Below are 18,521 nucleotides of genomic sequence, written 5' to 3'. Positions count from 1 at the left end.
AAGAAGAAAGTGATTTATCTCCGTCAAAGGTACCAGCACCACACGCCAGAGATTGCGGGACACCCTTCCACCTTGTCCTCATCATGCTCCCCATCATCATCATCGTTAGTAGGCGGTGGCGGTGTTGCAGCATACTACGATTTTCGCCTGCTTAAGGTGCCCCCGTCCTCAAAGGAGCATCCATTCGGGGGGATCGACCTCCTCGCGCCGCGTGTTGCTGGCTGGACACACACGCCGCCGCCTGCTGCTGCTCTCACCATCGGATGGAGTATTCCTTTTCTAAAATAAGAACATATCGCAGTGGTAGAGAGATGGATCAGCTCCAACAGCAGAACCCACTCGAGGCGCGGGGGCCCAACGAAGAAAATGTGCCACTTCTCCAATATACTCACACCAACAGGAGGCACACGCACCCGAGCCACAGTCATGCTATGGCCCCAAGAGAGTGTATGGCGCAGTATCAGACCGCCCCCCCCACGGTGGTTCTGAAAAAGGGAAACACATTCCATTTCCAAGCCAACCTCGCGCCGCGCGTTTCCACCTCTTCTTCCTCATCTTTCGCTTTGCGTGTGCGGCCCGATAATGCTCGCGCCTCGCTCAGCAACGGTGTTTTATGTGTGCGAGCGACTACTAGATCACACACCGCATTCGTCGTCGTCAACACGGAAAGCCTCATCACCCCTTCTTCTTCTTCTGAAAAGTGTTCTTCTTTTTCGCTCGCTACTGATTTACCTCTCTCTTTCTCTCTCTCCCTCGGGCTCGGCGCGGCGATGAACATAAACGCTCGCTTTCGTTGAGCTAACCGCAGCAGCGGCCAATTCGTAGCAACACCGCGCTGCTGCTGCTGCTGCTGATGATGATGATCATCATCTTCAAACACACTCTCACGGGTCACAGCAACCATCAACCTCTCGCACGCTATGGTGTGGTGTGTGGGCTGCTGCTGCTGCTGCTGGTTGCTAGTGTTGCTGTGTGGTATACTCGAAGCGTTCAAGGGCTGCTAAGTGGATAGTGGAAGCCTACGGACGGGTGTATGATGTTCGCCCTGCGTATGTATGCGCACACGCCGAGCATGCGCATGACGATGACGACGACGACGGAGGAAATGGAGGATATGGGGCGATGCTCGAAAGGTCTCTATCATATTTCAACGAACCGCACTCCCCCCCCCACTGGTGGCACCCCGTCTGGCTGCTGCTGCGAAGGTTTATCTGTTTTCCGATCGTTCCTCCAGCCAAAAACGACCATCCGCCGCCATCATTATTGCGCCACCACTCTAATCTGTGGCACACGCAGCACTCATACAAAAAAGCGGTCCTCCGAACGAGGGGGACTTTATGATGATATGCTGCTGCTGCTGCTTCGAGCTTTTGTTCGCTCGCTCCTTCCTTATTATGTGGTTGAAGGGGAAAACGATCCTTAATGCCACTGAGAGCAACCGGATGTGTCCTCTTGGATGATGGTATACAGCTTTTTTGTGATATGTTCGCATTATGTTGCGAGGCGATCACATCGATGAGAGAGAAGATCGTCAATTCCTGTCGTAGATTTTGATTTTTTTTGCAAAGGAGTAGCTTCTAGGATCAATTCATTCGGAGCATAATATGATCGTCATCATGAACGACGCCACCAGGCGCGTTTTCTTAGTATTCCGAACCGTGCTAGCTTTCCGATACTCTCGTTCGCTGTACAATATTTTCCTCAACATTAACGGCGTCTAGTATACAGCGACCAACATTGACCATCCAGAGAGCAAATGGAGATGATGATGCCACACACCAGCATTTAGTAAATTCTAGCTCTCTCCCCGTCGCCATCGCGGCGCGGCCTACTAAGGGCTCTAACCTCTAAGTGATCCCCAATCCGCTCGCACACCATCAGCAGCATCGTACGCTTCCAAACTTGCGCTACGCATACTAGCGGGCCACGGAAAGAACGACGCCTCGCCGAACGACCACTACCCTTTACTTATCCATTCAACGAAACCAACAACAACAAAAAATAGGCATTCATACTAACAATCGCAGAGTGAGGGAAGGAGATGGGGACGGGGAACGCACACCAGGCCAGGGATCGGTCCACCAAACACACACTCGCGCATACTGCTGCCCTCTCGCTCACTCTCTCGGGGCTCTCCCTTCCTGCTGTTTTTCCGAAAACGAACAAAGCGAGCATAATACAAAATGGCGGACGGTACTTGTTTTCCAGAAGATTTTTCATCGTCCCGCATGATGAGGGGCTTTTTGCGAGCGGGGGTGGCATTTAAGGGACATTTCATGATCACGATTTCATAATGTTATGTTTAGGCATAAAATACATTTACGAAATTGGCTGGAAAAAGTTAGGGATTATCGATCAACACCCACACACACAAGGAAGGGCACCGAAAAAAAATGCTCTCGCTTTTTTGCTTATCGCCAGCGATCAAGGGCGCGCAGTTTGCATGGAGGAAATCATCGATGGTGAAAATGACCAAGCACAAACTCGGCGGCATGACGCTCTTCCCAGGAGTATGCTGGGTGATAAAGGGTCGCTTATTGCGTCTCACATTTTCCCGGACCACTGGCTGATGCTCGACGACACGGTGCTGCCCAAGAGGCTGACCATTACCTGGGGTCTACCTCGCTTGGGCATTCCGAAATTACAGACACGGACGCATCACAAAAGGGTAACATTTTCTGCGCGTGGACCGAGGAAGGGTACGCAATTTCATCCTCCGCTATTCGCACAGTTATTCGGTCGGTGATCAAAACCGGCAAGATGCAGAGGAACAACCGGACCGGAGGGCGCAAATTTTCAGGCCCCAAAAAGATCGCCCCTCGCATCGGCATCGGTGAATCGAGAAACGGTGGCTTTTGCACGTAACGGGTTCACATTTCATTCGCCCACATCGATAGCACAATTTAACAAGCGAATAAAGGCGTCACGCTTACCTTAAATAGCACAGTCTTCATTGAATATCACAAAATATTAATACTACACTCGGCAGCAGCTCCTGGTTTTCGGTTCTCACAAATGGCGTCCGGTCCGTCCTCTTTCCCTAATTTTTTTTTCTGTGCGGCCAAAATGCACGATTTCGAGACCCTTGGAGCATAAGCACACAAAGTTGGTTCAGTGGGCTATGTTGTGACGGTCCACACGCTCTCGACCTTCCCGTGTGACAGAAATCGCTCACCGCCACTCAAATTGCCCTGTTAAGAGACTAACAGGGCGCTAACAGGGTAGAAATCTTGCTGCTGTTTACAGGGCTTTTGCGCATGTATTGGTGCCATTTTCCACGCATTTTTGCGATGGTGTGTGTGTCATCCTACCATACCCCGGTGCCCTGTAGCCCCGCCCCCTAAGATATTTCGGATCAATATGAAGCACGCAAAAGCATAATTTCATTTTCACCCATTTTATTTTCACCTTTGAATCGTACACTCTGCCTCGCAAAACACATCACAAAACACAACACTTCGCACAACACTCCTCTGCTTCGCTGCCTGTCCGACGCTGATTGATGCCAGGATGCTGCCGAAAAAAGACAACATGATTGATCATGATCAGATTTGATCAACAAAATATTTTTCAATTTCTTACCATTTTCCGTTGTCGCGCATGCCCACAAACAATGTCCACGGGTTTAGATGCTCCGTAACACAAACGAATGATACAAATTAACAGCAAAACTAGCTTTTTTCTTCAAAATTTTCGGATGCACGAGCGCAGCACATCCTACCTCTTGCGCGTCGTTTTCAACTGACGCCATGTTGGATCCAGGCCTTAGCAGAAATTTTCACCTTCCTCTTTCGATCGCCGTGCCCTTACACAAACACACGCGCACGGGGCCGTATCCGAACACGCAGTACTCGTGAGCGATCGAGTGAATGGTGAGACAGCATCAAAACAAACCGTAGGCGTGAAAGAGATAGCATGTACTCGAAAGAAAAAAAATCAACTGCTTGACAAAAAGTCTGTCAACGGGGTGGTTTTCGGTTCTCACAAATGCTGTTGGATTCGAGCAGTGCCATGCAGCAAAGTATAAATTTTACTCCGTTTATACTGGCAGGTTCCGCGCTTCCGAGATTTTCCCAAAGTTTTTCCGCTGTTTTCTAGAAGTTTTCCTAATGCTATCGCATAGTACCAGGTGTTATCAAGTGGTATCGATGCGTTTTGTTTTGATTTTATTACCGGAACGTCAACTCGAATGAGCCAACTCGAATGAGTCAACTCGAATGAGCCAACTCGAACGAGTCGGTCAACTCGACAAACATATCGCCATCTCTCTCTCTCTCTCTCTCGCTCTTTCATCCCTCTCTCACCGCGCCACACTCATTCCCTCACGCCACACATTACTAATCACTAATTAATTAATCGGCGAAACACAAATGCAAAAATATAAACAAAAAATGCGAACGAAAAACAACACGAAAACGCGAAAAAACAACCACGAGGAAAATGAGGAAAAGGCAATCGGTCGGAAATGGGTAAGTCGAGTGCGCAACTCATTTTCCACGGTTCCATCTACAAGTTTGTTTTACCACCGCAGCCGACCTTGAAAGAGTCTTGCACTCAGCGGTGGAATTGTGGCGCTACAAAGATCAAGCATCAAGTGGATAAATTCATAGAAATGGCTCGCGCGAGAACTGACCCTCCGTTCGGCTTCCTCCATCCACGGAAATTTTGCTGCAAAAATCACATAAGCGCCGTTTCCGTTTACAACAACATGACTTCGAAGTTGTTAACCTTTAGGTGGACTTTCACCCCCACCGGGCAACGTGCCCTTCCGGATGTCTCCTCCGCCGCCCAAGAAGCCCTTCCGGTTGCCACCGCCGCCGCCCAAGAAGCGTTTCCGGTTGCTTCAAGTCTCAAGTTTGAAGACTGCAAATTGGAACTAAATTAGTAGCAGAGAACTGGTGGCGTGGGAATGGGCAAAGAAATAAAGACACATTGAATCTGAAGGATCTGATTGATAGTGGAAGCCGGTGCTGGAACTACAAGCTGCCTCAACTGCTACAGATGCCGAATACCTATCCATCAAGAATCAAACAATCGTAGATCACGAATAGAGATCACTGCGACTCAGAACATTATTATTATTACACGCCCGTAGTCAGCGCATAGTAATTGAGGCAGAAGTAAAGTCGATTGGCCTACATATTACCTTTAACAACAGGCAGCATGTGGCGGGGTTGCGGGGGAATGAGTTGAACGAAGAAAGAGGCTAAAGAGAAAAAAATCAAAACAAAAAATTCTTCACCAATACCAACCACGTAGGCCAATAGAACGCACACCATTGTTAAAACGAACCCCCCCCCACCAACTTTACGCCCCCCCCCACCAACTTTACGCCCCCCCCCCACCCAATTCCATTTAACGAACGTTCTCGTCTTCACGATTCTCTCGCTCGCTCTCTCTCTCTCTCTCTGTGCGCGAGCATGTTTTTATGTTGCGTCTGTATTCGTGCATCGGGATTGGGTGGTGGGTGGTGTTTTGTGCCATGCTTGCTGCGTGCGCGACGACGATGAAACCATCCCCTTCCACCACGAAGACACGAAGAGAGATAGAGAGAGAGAGAGAGAGAGAGAGAGAGTCTCGCTGGGCGAATTTTCTAATCAGCAAGTCTCTCGGCGCTTAGAGCGAGCACAGCATCGCAGAACAACATCACCACCATTTGATGACACCAGTCGCCGAGACCGCGACCGCGACGAGCGAGAGTTTCGTCTACCCCATAGCCTACTACCCTAGCCGTCGTCGAGATAGTAGTGCGTGCGCGTGTGAAGGTTTTGTGCTGTGGTTTGGGGCAAAGGGCAAAAGATTGGGAAGAAAGCGAAATTAGTTATTTTCCATTCGCTTCCGCCTCCACCTCCACCTCCATCGTCTACGGCGTTCGTGCGTGCGTGCGTGCCTGTGTACGTGTGCGTGTGTTTGTGGCTGTATCGTCTCAAAAGTGGTGTCTATACCGCCGCACATCCTCCGGTTCGCGCGGCCTGCTTCGTTTCCTTTCTTCTTCGATTTATTTTAGTTCTCGCGAGCACACCCCACAATCATGAACGGCTGCTGCTGCGTGCGGCGAGACGACGACGACCGCGATCTGCAAAGGAGTAGCACCAGCAGCAGTGGCAGTGGCAGCGGCAGCGACTGGCAATTGCGCAAACCATAGGACGGCCGCCGTGTACCACGCCAACCAGCCAGCTAGCGCGCCAGCCAGCCCGGTCGGTCCGGTCGTTCGTGAACACGAATCGAAATCTTTGCGCGAAATCGCCGAGACAAAGTGTCGTCGACAAAGTAGCCGTCGCAGCGAGGCACGCACCGTGCCGCCCAGTTTGGTGCTGTTTGTGTGTCTGTCCGTGTGCGTCTGTGGCCCCATCCGTGAGTTAACCAACGACGGCGATTCCGCATTTCCTTCTTATCGACCCCGACGACGACGACGACGACGGGAGCGCGCCGAAAGCACAGAAGACGAAGACGGCGATGATGAACAGAAGAGAACGAAACCCTCTGCCTGGTTGACAGGTGAACTGCTCTTGCACTCTCCGTCCTCACGCGGTCCTAGTGTTCTCGTGTGCCCCCCCCTCCCCAGGGCAACGGCAGGGCGTGTGTGGGTGTGTGTGCTGCAGCAGCAGGTGTCACAATGAATGGTGGCGCCGCCGTTGACGTATCAAAGTGCGATAAACAAAGGTTAATATCGGAATCGAAATGGTGTTTTAATCAGCCACCACCCAAGTGTTGATGTGTGAGCGCGGGTGCGTATACTAGTGTTTTTCTCGTGATTTGTGCAAGTGTGTCTACGAGAGATAGAGAGAGAGGGAGAGAGGGGTCGAATTTGTGTGAAAAGTGCAGAGCTGTACGAGAGAATGTGAAGTGATTTCGCGCGGGAGGCACGTTTGACCAGGTGTGTGCGGTGTGCTCCGCCAACTTCGATTATGCTGTGCATCCATGCGCCTATCGGCTGCTGACTCGATCGAGAGGAATCGTGTCAAAAATCAGCTGCCGCGGAATGTATATCCCTGGTGGGTGGGGAGGAAGATCGACGGGCGGCAGGGCCACAGGGGAAGGTCAATCTTAACCAAAGTGAATTCCACACAATTTCACGCGTGTGTTAAATCATGGTGCCGCCAGTGTGAGGTGCTTATGAAAATACAATTATTGTATAAAGAGTGTCCACGCAGCACGCAGCAATTCCTGGGGTTAGTGGTGGTGGAACGCACGAGTCAGCAAAGCGTTTATTGTCAGCACGACTCGTCGCAACACTTTCTCGCTATCAAAAAGCATTCCCTGTGGTGTGTGGTTAGTGCGATTGCGGTTTTATCCCTCCCCTTGGGGGCCTCCACACTCGAAGTGCACCAAAAATCGATGCGTAGTGTTAGTAGAGTATGTGCCATCATTGATTGCCATCGCCATTCTTGCCGCTTCCTTCAATACCCGGAACCGTCGTTCTAGCCGGGTGGGAAGGTGGGCAAACAAAAGAAAAACCGTGAATCTAGCGCAAAAGTTGTGCTTTTGTTGGTGTGCGTGTATGTGTGTCCCACCTCTTGACGGCTAGGCGCAAGCGCACACCCCACCAGCTAAGTAGGGCAGCAGCAACAGCCAGCAGCAGCAGAGAGCGTTCTAAGTCAAGCGCGCCTATGCGTATCGCGTTGTAACGCAGTGCGCGCGTTACCAACTCTCCGGAACAGCCTACTACTACTACTACCACCACCAACTGCTACTAGTCCGCGTAACAAAGTAACCAAATGCAACGATCGTGATCACCAGGAGAGGCAGAAAAAGGTGAGGCTAACAGCGGTTCATCTCTTGCTGTTCGTTTAAATTCGTTGTAAAATCGCGTAATCGCGCCGCTGTATGAGGTCATCCTTTTGATGTTGATTCGCTTTGCATTAATGCCTGGTGTTCAGCAGAAAGCAGCACCTGTGTGTACCAGGGCGGCACCACTCTCTTACACTCGTTATCTCGATTACAATCTTTGATATGACTGGCTTGCCCCGTTGTCGAAAGCAAGCAACTTCTCTGTACCTCTGTACCTGCGGCACCGCTGTATGAAGTAGATAAAGTTGTTTATTCAAAAACGGAGCAACCTCTCTCTCTCTCTAGGGTTCGCTTTTTACGATTCCTCGCGAATCACGAAACAAACTCGCGAGCTCGAATTTACTTCAAGATATTTCAATTTAAGATACACACAGCCACACACTTGGCATTTTCTTCATTCGATTCCGTGGATCATGCTTGGAACGGGTTGAGGAATATGTAATGGCAAGTTAGATTCTTACTCGGCAGAACTATGTCACGGTTCGCGAGCATAGGCCGTACCCTAACCTGGCCTAGCCTGGCCAAGACAAGTAAACAATGTTGGCGAAATGTGGTGCTCCTGAATTTGGATGCAAAAAGGAGCTTTTACAGAAGGACGATGATGATCATCATCGTCATGAAGGAAGTTTGTTTCAACCGTGCCATCCTGGGGCCAAGCGAAGGAAGAAGAGACTACCGGCGAGTCCGGGGAGTCCGGGGAGTCCGGGGAGACCGAGTGCCGGCATTACATACCTGTTTTATATGTGAACCAGCGCCGCACACACGATGGTGAAGCATTTCCGAGCCAGCCAGCAAAGAGTCCTGCATAAAACAACTTTCGCAACCACCCCCCACCTCAGAACGAACGTGGCGGTGTCCTCCACCGCGCCAGGATTCGTTTGCGTTGCAGAGAGCGAACCAGCAGCAGCAGCAGCAGCAGCGAGAGCGAACGGAGCGAGCGAGTTATGGCGAAAAGCAATGAACACACAGGCGAGGAGAGACCCACGATGGAGAAGAAGGGTGGGTGGGTGGTGGATCACATGGAGGACCTCCCGGGATCGCGTTCGCGACGAAAGCAAGGACGTTTTTGGGGGGCTCCGGGCCGCGGGGAGTCCGGAGAGATATAGCGCACTGCTGCTGCTGCTGCTGCTGGTGGTGGTGCAGAAACAGAAGGAAAAGCCAGCGAGCGAAAAATCGATTTTCCCCCGTCACCAACCCCCCACCGGAGCAGGGGTGGGGAAAGGAAGTGAACGCAAAGAAGAGGCCAGTGCTTCCTTTTTGCTTTTCACGATATTGTGTGAGCCCGTTTCTCACACGGGGAAAACGGTGGCACAAGACGGATTTGGAAACATTTTCCACTTCCATTTCCATTTCCATGCGACTGCTCGGTCACTCCTATGTCAGTTTATGATTTTCCGTTGTTGCTGTTGTTGCAGGCCACTCGACACAGGGATTGCTGCTGCTGTAGCGCGCGAAAATAGACTCCTCGTGGAGAAAGGAAAAGCCAAGAAGAGCGCACGGTTTACAGCACAAAACGCATATAACCGCCAGTGCGAACAAAGCACTGCGGACCACTGGTGGGCGAAAGAAGGAGTAAGGGAAGAGAAAGAGAGACCCTCCGTCCTTCCCGGCACCATCGAACCCCCCGGAATGTAGGTAGCACGCGTCCGAGAGTAGAGAACGCGGTCTAGCGGCAGAAATCGGTGGCTTATGTTTGGTCCTCTTTCGTCGTGTCTCTTCTTCCACAGCACACACCTTCGCCTCCAAAAACCCCGACAGTACATACGACGTATAGATACGAGAGAGAAAGAGAGATAGAGAGAGCCGGGAAGGACGGGTAGGCCGGGGAGGAGAATGTGTGGAAAATGTAATGGAAAAAGGAAAACCGTTCGCTCGTTCGGACGTTCTTCTTTATCCTGCTGCTGCTTATATCAACCTCACGGCGACTCGCGGACACCACACGCCACGGTGCTTGCGGGGTGGAACAACGGGAAACGAGAGAGGTGGAAAAACGGGAAAAACGACGAACGGACGAAAGGACATAAAGGGCGAACGGCGTGGGCAATGCGAGCAGAGTGTTGTTTGCGTCAAATGCACGGCAGTCCCATCATGGTGGAATGGAATGGAATGGAATGAAGCAACGGATGAGGAGGAGAAGGAGAAGGGAAGAGGTCGAGTGGCGGGACGGAAAATGCTGGAAATGGTCGGTGAAAGTGGAGCGAAAAGAGAGACAGCACAGCACAGGAAAAAGGGCAAAGCTGGGGCGGGGAGGAGCGGAATTGAAACGATCTACTATGTTTCCAGATAAATAAAAGTTGGAGGAGAGAAGCGGAGTAAGGAATGGAATAAGCCGGGGGGAGCCGAGGGGCATTACGTGGGTGAAATGATATTGGGTTTCCTGATGTGCTGCCCGCCGTTTCGTTAAGATCATTCTAGAAAGATCATCACAAAGTACTTACATAGCTGCTCTAATACATGACTTTTGCAGCTTTTCCGTTTACCAAGACGTTCAAAAACATTGACCAACAAGATGACGTTAGATTTGACGGCAGATATTCATCAATTCGTTGTAGCAACTGGAAACTCGCTTTGGATAAGTGAAGATGAAAAATTTATTAATCCATCAACTATTTTGTTGATTGAATTCAAGATGGAACAGAATATAATATTAAAATGGTTACTGCGGTTAGTATGCTACTAGATAAAGACGATATAAAACAGTATATTTTGTACCCTACTCTAAACCTTTCTAGAAAGATCATAATATAAAAGAGAAAAGAAAGCACAGAGCTCATAGGAGAGCTGAATTCCCTTTGTTGAATTTTCATTTTGGTACCGACGACCCAAAAACATACTGTCACTTTAAGTGCAATAACTTTGTTTCCAGTGGACCAAATGACATGAAATTTTGACTGAAAGTCGTTAAAGGATGTATCTTTCAAACAAAAATAAGCACATTAACATGGTGCTGCCAGAGATTTTGCTATGGAAAAAGTCCTGTTTACTTTGCGGAAGACCTTGTATTAAGGATAATGGTCCCTTTCATTCACTAGAAATATATTTCATTAGAAATATATTAAGATCCCAGCTCAAAAGAGAGAAAAAGGGGGTTAGAGAGAGAAAGGATTTCCAAGGTTGTAGGGCGGTGAACATTAAGGCGAAAGCTTACGTTCAACGCCAGCTTATAAGCACTTACAAAGATGTGGTGCAACGATGAGAGTGGAATCATGAAACCAGCTAGCGAATATCCAATCCTTAATGTCCTGTACATTATCCTATTGCATAGGTACAGGACATTAAGCAACTAACCAACCTATCAACAATATGACGAAAAAGAATGCGATCCCTAGGGATTATTATTATCAACATGATAGTGATATCTTTCGGATTTAGAAAATGGAACAGATCATCTTGAGCTTCAAATTCCTGCATTTGGTCTGTAGACTTGTAGCAACAACTGCACCTTTATAGGCCACAAATGCAGCATACACATCTCTTCATTCCGTGTTGTGTTTTATTTGACGCCATTACTGAACAACAGCACTTGCTGGCCTACTACACTTGTCATTTCGGGAAATGATTGTTTATTCCTAGCTTTCTTGGATGAATTTAAAGATCCTTCATGCTGCTTAACGACATGCTCTACCTTAGAACAAACGGAAAAAAACCAAGTGAGCTGCTCTGTTTGTCTGGCCACGAGACACACGCAACGCGCTGGTGCTAGGAATAACCCCCCCAAAACTACTCGCTGAGCTCTTAGCTCTTGGCCACTTCGAATGAGCTTCGAAAGTGCTCAAGAAAGATATAACGGAAGCGGACGAGGAAAACTGTGCCTTTTCCTTTGACGGTTTTACGGTTCTTCGCTCCGTGGGACAACTGAAACACGATAACAACGTCCCCGTGGAACGGTCGCACGCCAAGGGCGGCCAGGCCAAAGAAGAAGAAAATTAGGAAATACACATTTTCATTTGTGCTCTCTGTGTCCTCTCTCTTTCCCTCTCTCTTTCTTTCTGTGTCTCTCTCTCTTTCTTGTGTGCCTGAAGGTCTTCCAAATTTTCCGACCAAATCTCGTCTTCGCTTTTCTTCGCTACGCCACCACCACCACCACCACCGCGGTGTCCGAGTTTTCTCGGATGCTCGCGCCGATTCGAAATGAAATAGCTTTTCCGCTTCCCGGGTGGAACATCGCCCAATCCCGTTGTCGTTTTCCACTCCCGCTTGTTGCGCCATTCTTCTGTGTGGGGCCCTCTCTCTCTCTCTCTCTCTCTCTCTCTCTCTCTATCTATTTCTCTCCCATTTTCCATTGGTTCCGTTTCTGTTTCTGGCATTCCGTGTGCCATGGCTATGCCGTGCGTGCGAGATCTCCTTCCTTTCACCGTCTTCCTCCTTTCCTGCTCACGCTTCTCCTTATGTCCCCGGGTCCGGTTCGGTATGTTCTTTATCGATCTTTCTCCCGTGCTCTTTCTCGCAGTCTCTCTCTCTTTCGCTTATCCTCGTCGGGGCTTTTCCTTTGCCGTTGCGTTGCCTCATGGCCTTCTTCGTCGTCGTCGTCGTCGTCGCCTACTTTTCTTCCACCTTGGTGCGACTGTCTTGGGTGCACTTCTTGGGTTGTTTACTTCTTCGATCGAGGTCTCGGGTGTACGTGTGTTGGCCAGGGTAGTAACTAGTAGCTTCTCCCTTTTCGTCTGCCACCTCGCGTGTTCATCCCGTGACCGATCCGTGCTGCTTAGTAGAGAACGCAGCTTACGGTGCGATATATCAGCCAAGCAAGCCAGTGCCAGTGCGCGCGGTTCCTTTGTTGGTCGCTTCCTTCGGTTGCTGCTCGTTGTGCCCTGCTCCACCACCACCGGCCCCTTGCTGCCCTTGCAGCTGTCCTTATGTGTTCTTTTCATGCCACTTTCGACCGCTTTTCACTGGCATTTCATTTCTCTCCGAGGAGAAGATTGGTATCTGTCTCTCCCATTCGTTTTTCTCCCTTTTCCTCCTCGTGTTTCTTTGTGTGAAAGGATTGATTTTCTTTTCCGCTCTTTTTCTCTTCTTTGTGAACGATTTCCATCGCTCAGCTCTGCTATCGTGCACAGAAACCACTCCCGGACCGGTCTACGTCTTTTGAGGCCACAATGCCCGCCCAAAGGAGAGCCAAAAATGACTTTGTCCTGTCCTGTAGCATGGGTTTTATTAGCTGGAACCTATAACTTTGATGCTTAAAACACGAGCCTGCAGTACGGAAGCGTTGCTAATGTTCTAGCTTCTAATTCAACCCCCCGGTTACCTTTCTCCGTCCCATTACCACTCTAGAGAGAGAGAGAAATAGAGAAAGAAAGAGAGAGAGAGAGAGAGACCACCAACTCCATGCAAATCCACCACCACAGGACCCGGGAGCTCTAAGTGCATGGAAAACGTGAAATCTATTTTCTAAACTCCCACCGCCCCATTGCGAACCTTCGCGAACCTTCCGAAACCGTGTGTGCGCTGGGTGCAGATCGAACACATACACAGCGTGTGCGGTACACCGGAAGTGCGCGCGCGGAAAATCGCGCCAGATCCCTGTTCCGACCAGACGGAGACCAAGTAGGCAAAGCAAAAACCACACACGCCTTGAGGGGGGGGGGGGGGGGTGCCAGGAACTGGGACTGAAGTGTAGAGAGGAGAAGGACTTTTGGTGCCTTTGTCCTTTCCACCGTTTTTTCGCAGAGCGGGGAGTGGGGGGGGACCACATTAGGAAGAAAGGAGCTCCCTTTGACTAAGCGACGACAACGACGACGGCGAAGAAGAAGAGTATAGAGAGCAGAAAAGGAAAGAGAGAACGAGAGAACGAGAGCGCGAGCCTGGATAGCCTACTGCGACCGATGATGAACCAGGGCGCGACGCGAAGTTGTGCCTTGTTTTACCTATTTCATCCCCTTCCCCGGCCATTTCAACCCCTTTTCTGCTCCACCCTTCCAGTGGTGGGTGGGAAGTCCCCCCCCCCCCCGGCTTCATGTCCTCACGCTTGGCTTATAGCTGTGGCCGGCCGGCTGGCTGGCTGGCTGGTTGGCAACCGGGAATGCGTTTCGCATTCCTTCCTATGTTGCTTTTCTCGTTCGCACGCACACCGTTGCTTCTTCCCTTCTCTTTCCTTTTCTATGCTTCTCTCTCTCTTTCTATCTCTCTTTCGTTTTTCTTCTCTCGCTCTGTTTTGGGGTGATGGTGGTACACCCCTTTCGGCGGATCGTGGACGTGGAGGATGATTGCGTGAGGAATCGGATCCTATGCATCCTCAACCGGGGCCAGGACAGACGTTGTACGATGTTCGAGGAATAGCGCGCGCGCGAGACAGAGAGAGAGAGAGAGAGAGAGATCATGGGCACGCCGCACCCGAGTAGATAGTAGGATATCTCGGGGCTCGTCCTGGTGCTGTTGCCATCGGTTTGTGGAGTGGCTGAGAGTTGTTTAAAAACCGACTGAACGGTTGAAAAACAGCCATACAACACTCGTCGTAGTCGTCGTCGTCGTCGTCGTCGTTATCGTTGTCGCGGGCGCCCGCACGAGGTTCTCGGGCCGGCACGTTCGGCTCCGGGAAACTGTTGTGCAAAGAAATGTCCTGTATGTGTGCGTGGCTGGCGTGTGGGTGGCAACTGCTGTTATGTATGTGTGCGGTCCCGGCCCGGAATCGCGCGCGTCATCAGGTGGAAAGGAAAGGATGGCCACAATGGGAGAGAAAGGGTGGAGAAAACGACGATGAGGAGGAAGCAGAAGAAGGAAAGGCTGTCGGTGGCCCGGTTTTCCACCTTTCACTGCCCTGAGGGGGTGGTGGTGGGGATCGCGCGGATGGTACCACGTTGATGGTAGGCTTTTGGAAGGCTGCGCTCTTTCTCTCTTGAACGGGTTCCGAAATCCCGGTCCCATCCCATCCCGTTCCCCGTGCACTTGAGGCACACACGACAGCCACCAGCTCGGTATGTTGTGAAGGAGTAGGAAGAGAAGGAGGAAGCTAGGACAACTGAGGACTGGCAGCAGCAGCAGCAGCAGCAGCAGAGGACTCCTTCCATGTCTATTAGACAACTAATACGAAAATGGTGGTGGCCGGATGGTTTTTGAAATGAAAGCGCGCGCGTGTGTCTATGATATTCTCGTTACAACTGCCGTGTGCCAGGTTCCAGAACGAGGAGGAGGCCCCCCACTGGGTGGTGGTGGTGCAACTTGCACCCCGAGAGCAAGGTGGCCATCCAGTCAGACAGGCCATTGTTTGTTAGCTCTTTTGCCGTTTTGGCCGTAATGGAAAGTAATGCGAGGTTCGCGGGGTTCATGGGTTAGTGATTTAGTTTAATGTTACTAGTTTCCATTAGGCTGCCGCGTTCGAAGTGCGTGAGTTGCGTTTGAGAGCTGCCAAACTGGCAACGAATATTGCATGCATCCTTTTAGTAGAAATTTGGCAATGGTCTACTTAGATCAAAGGAACGATAACATAAGACAAGGAATTAGTTCTCTTATTCTTAAAATCAAATAGGAAACAGCAGAATACAGAATAATTTCGAATATAGTGAATAATGTTGCTATTTGATGTAAAGAGAAACATATCACTACTGGAATCCATAGCAATTAGTTTTGCTCATCTTTAAGGCAATTTAAAGAAGTAGTATGAAAAGCTATTCAATCATCAGACGTATTTGACGATACTTTTAAGAACTTATCCGCGCTGTTCAGATAAAGCGTTACTCATGCAATCACACAAGTAATATTCAGAAGAACCAGGATGTCTTGTGTATACAGCGGCGATTTTTTAAAATTGTTTCTACGACATGTGGTTTTTACGCGTGATTTTGTCGACAAAATGGATTACCATCTCTGTTTGGTCATTTTGTGACCTAAACTTGCTGAAAATGAATTAACTGTTAGCGATGACGTGCTCTATTTACAGTCTTACCGTTTTCCAGTACTTGATAGCATGCTAGCAACTCTCGTAGTCTTCCATGGGCACCTTATAACCATATAAGTTATCGGGTTATCTGACTTTCTTTCTTCGCTTAAGATTCTCGCGATGAAATCTTTTTTTTATCCGCCGTAATGATTCAATGCCAAAATTTCTCTCTTTCCTTTCTTTCTTGCAAGCAGCAATTAACTTTTTGAATTGCTTTTCTTCGCTTATCGTGTTTTTCTGTCTATCCAGAAGATCTGTTGCAGCTTTTGCATTATTCCCATGGTTTTTAAGATACCTGGAAACGATCGTTTGCTCATATCCTAAAGGTTCTGTGTATATCTCTTGAATTTCATTTAAATCTTTCATCGCCCGTTGTTCTAGCGGTCCAGATTGTAGCTACACGCCAAAATTTCTACTCTAAAATCATGCTAATTACTTCTGTTCTGCTCATTCGAGTTAAAGAATGGTCGCTACTAAACTTCCACCAAACCTTCCAGCTCGTTTGCTCGTGTTGATGTAATGAAAGAAAGATTTGAAGCAAATACATCTTATCAAGGGTGTTGTTTATGCTTTATCCATATGCAATGTACTGGAATGGGATGTTCTATAAAATGACTTTTAAACGGAAATGAAACGATGAGCAAGCAAGCTAGTACCGTTGTGTTGTGCGTAATAGAATGAGGAACTTTCCAAATTCCAATTAATAAAATTGTAAGGACACTTCAAACCTCGTCCTTGAAGATCTAATGAAATGATGAGAGATTCTTGGGTGAAATACCCAAAGCACACTAGAATACTTGGGAATACCCCCATTACTATAAAATCACACTCAACAACTACATTTCGAAAAGTTTTCCTTTAAAATACCCATGTTTGGTAAGAGCTAATCTACGCTTCGTGCCTTCTCTTCGTGTCAGACGAGACAAATTGTCGCTTGTGAAACGCCAGCCTTAATAGCTCGCGATCGATGCCCAACCACAATTAACTAACAGCAGCAAAAACTGCAACTATCACACAGAACACCTCGTTCTAACCGGCACCGTTATCATCACGCGTGATAGAGGGAACGGTGAGGGCTAGTCTGTACAGAGAGTAGGCCGTGTCCGTGGCGCTTTCTGTCAAAACGAACGAGCGCGCGCGCTTCGTCAAAACAGTGAAAACCCCAGCAAGCCGGGAACAACACCGCACACGCAACAACGCTCGCCAGTCGTCGTCGCAAGTCCAAAAACAATCAAGTGCAAAAAAAGGTGACCGAAGCGAAAAAAAAAGGACGAGTCCCCGGCACTGCCATAACCTACATGGCACGGATGGGGTGGGATGGGATGGCGTAATAGGTGAAGAAACAAACAGAAGAGAAGCAACAAAAAAAAAACCCGCGCGCAATCCGCCGGATAGCGCAGCACCACAATCGCTGACACAGACACACGCAGCCGCGTGGCTGCTGACATCTGATGCGCCTACCGTCACCCCCTCTCACACCCCCTTCACAACCCCCTGCGGGTTTCGAACGGAATATATTATCAGTTTTGTTTTTATTCGCATGTTTATTTATTCACTTCTGGTTCTGGCACACACATGGCTGCACGGATGTATGTGTTGTCTCTCGGTATGCGTGCGACAGGCCTCGGAGCATCTGTTTTCCATGCTGCCATGCTGCTGCTGCTGGTGCTGCTACCCCTTTCGCGATGTTTTTTTTTCTCGTTTTTTTTGGGTGATTTTTTTCCACGTTATTTTGTTCTGTCGAAGCGAAAAAGTGTGCCAGCAAAGTGGAACGTAGGTAGTGTGCGTGCGTCGAGTGTCGCGCATTTTTTATGCTCCCGCTCGCGGACTGCTGTGTTGGTGTGCGCCAACGCGCTTCGCGGAATCTTCTGCTGCGCTCAGCTGCGGTCCACTGGTGTGTGCGTGAATCGAAGGTGATTTTGATTGTTTTTTCGTTCATTTTTTTCCCGCTCCTTTCCTCTCGTTATCGTCGCGCGATAAAACGCGACGGTGCGAAAGGGGATTCACCGAACACACGCGCGCGCCATTCTATCAGTGCCCCGGTGTTTTTGTTCGTCTCATCATCATCATCATTATCATCGTCATCGGGGGGGATGGTATGACCGTGAAAGAGGATCGAAAAGTTCGAACCCCCCCCCCCCCCCCAAAAAAAAAAACGGTGAGACTCGACTGTTGTTTTTCTTTTCGATTGTTGGTTGCGGTGTGCTCTTTAATCTTTTCTAATACACTCAAATCCTGTGCGTGATCGGAGCAGGCGAAGAGAGCGAAAAACCGAAGTGCAAGCAACCAATTTTCCGAGCACTACGAAGAGAGAAAACTCACTGCGCGAGTATGGAGAAAAGGGTGAGAGAGAGCGAGAGAGCGATGAAAGAGCGAAAGAGCCCTTTGCCGTGGGGGTGGGTGGGTGGTTGAGAACACCTCGCACACACCCGCGCTTATCTCACTGCGGGCCACCGTGTTTTCACTCTCCGGTGGAGTACGTTCCGTTTTCAACGAGAATTCGATAATAAAAAAACAAACAAAATGCTCTCCGCGAGACAGAGAGAGAAAAGAGCAGCATACTTGGATCAATTTGGAGGAAAGAGAAAAAAAGTAGAAAAAAACAAACCGTCGTCGTCGCCGCCAAACGATCGAAACACGAATTTGGTTAAAAATAAAGAGCGAAAAAAACATGCTCTCCCACCTCCCATCACCTTCTTCTTCTTCTTCTCCTCACATACATTTGAACACAATCAACCGCGTGGTGGCCGCTGTCGCCTTCGCCGGTCTGAAGATATTGGGTGGAAATTGCGACATCCAGCGCGCGCGAGAGAAGAACCAGAAACCAGCCCTCGAGCGATTGCGCACGGCC

The 18,521-nt window shown here is 49.3% G+C and overlaps 3 protein-coding genes across 6 annotated transcripts in view; 2 read left to right on the top strand and 1 right to left on the bottom strand.

Moving 5' to 3' along the window:
- Positions 1-3,056, bottom strand: part of LOC126575460 (longitudinals lacking protein-like) — a 55,793-nt gene extending 52,737 nt beyond the window's left edge. The window contains exon 1 of the mRNA XM_050236165.1: positions 2,934-3,056. The gene's annotated coding sequence lies outside the window, so the exon portion shown is untranslated. The remainder of the gene's footprint in view (positions 1-2,933) is intronic.
- Positions 3,057-4,297: 1,241 nt separating this feature from the next.
- Positions 4,298-4,943, top strand: LOC126575663 (uncharacterized). Its single transcript, XM_050236471.1, has 2 exons — positions 4,298-4,469; positions 4,532-4,943. Exons 1-2 carry the CDS (start codon positions 4,371-4,373, stop codon positions 4,883-4,885), a joined length of 453 nt encoding a protein of 150 aa, XP_050092428.1. The 5' UTR covers positions 4,298-4,370; the 3' UTR covers positions 4,886-4,943.
- Positions 4,944-5,656: 713 nt separating this feature from the next.
- Positions 5,657-18,521, top strand: part of LOC126579158 (protein bric-a-brac 1-like) — a 75,365-nt gene continuing 62,500 nt past the window's right edge. For all 4 annotated transcript variants that reach the window (XM_050242501.1, XM_050242499.1, XM_050242500.1 and 1 more), the window contains exon 1: positions 5,657-7,755. The gene's annotated coding sequence lies outside the window, so the exon portion shown is untranslated. The remainder of the gene's footprint in view (positions 7,756-18,521) is intronic.

This window comes from Anopheles aquasalis, chromosome 3 (genome assembly GCF_943734665.1).
Source record: "Anopheles aquasalis chromosome 3, idAnoAquaMG_Q_19, whole genome shotgun sequence".
Lineage (NCBI taxonomy): Eukaryota > Metazoa > Arthropoda > Insecta > Diptera > Culicidae > Anopheles > Anopheles aquasalis.
Note: the sequence above shows the minus strand (reverse complement) of the source record. Positions and strands in the feature narration are given on the sequence as shown.

Bases quoted from the DNA above. Each gene is read 5' to 3' on its own strand.
- LOC126575663 (XM_050236471.1), top strand. From the start codon at position 4,371: ATGCAAAAATATAAACAAAAAATGCGAACGAAAAACAACACGAAAACG. The intron at 4,470-4,531 runs GTAAGTCGAGTG...TTACCACCGCAG, and splicing joins AGGCAATCGGTCGGAAATGG to CCGACCTTGAAAGAGTCTTG.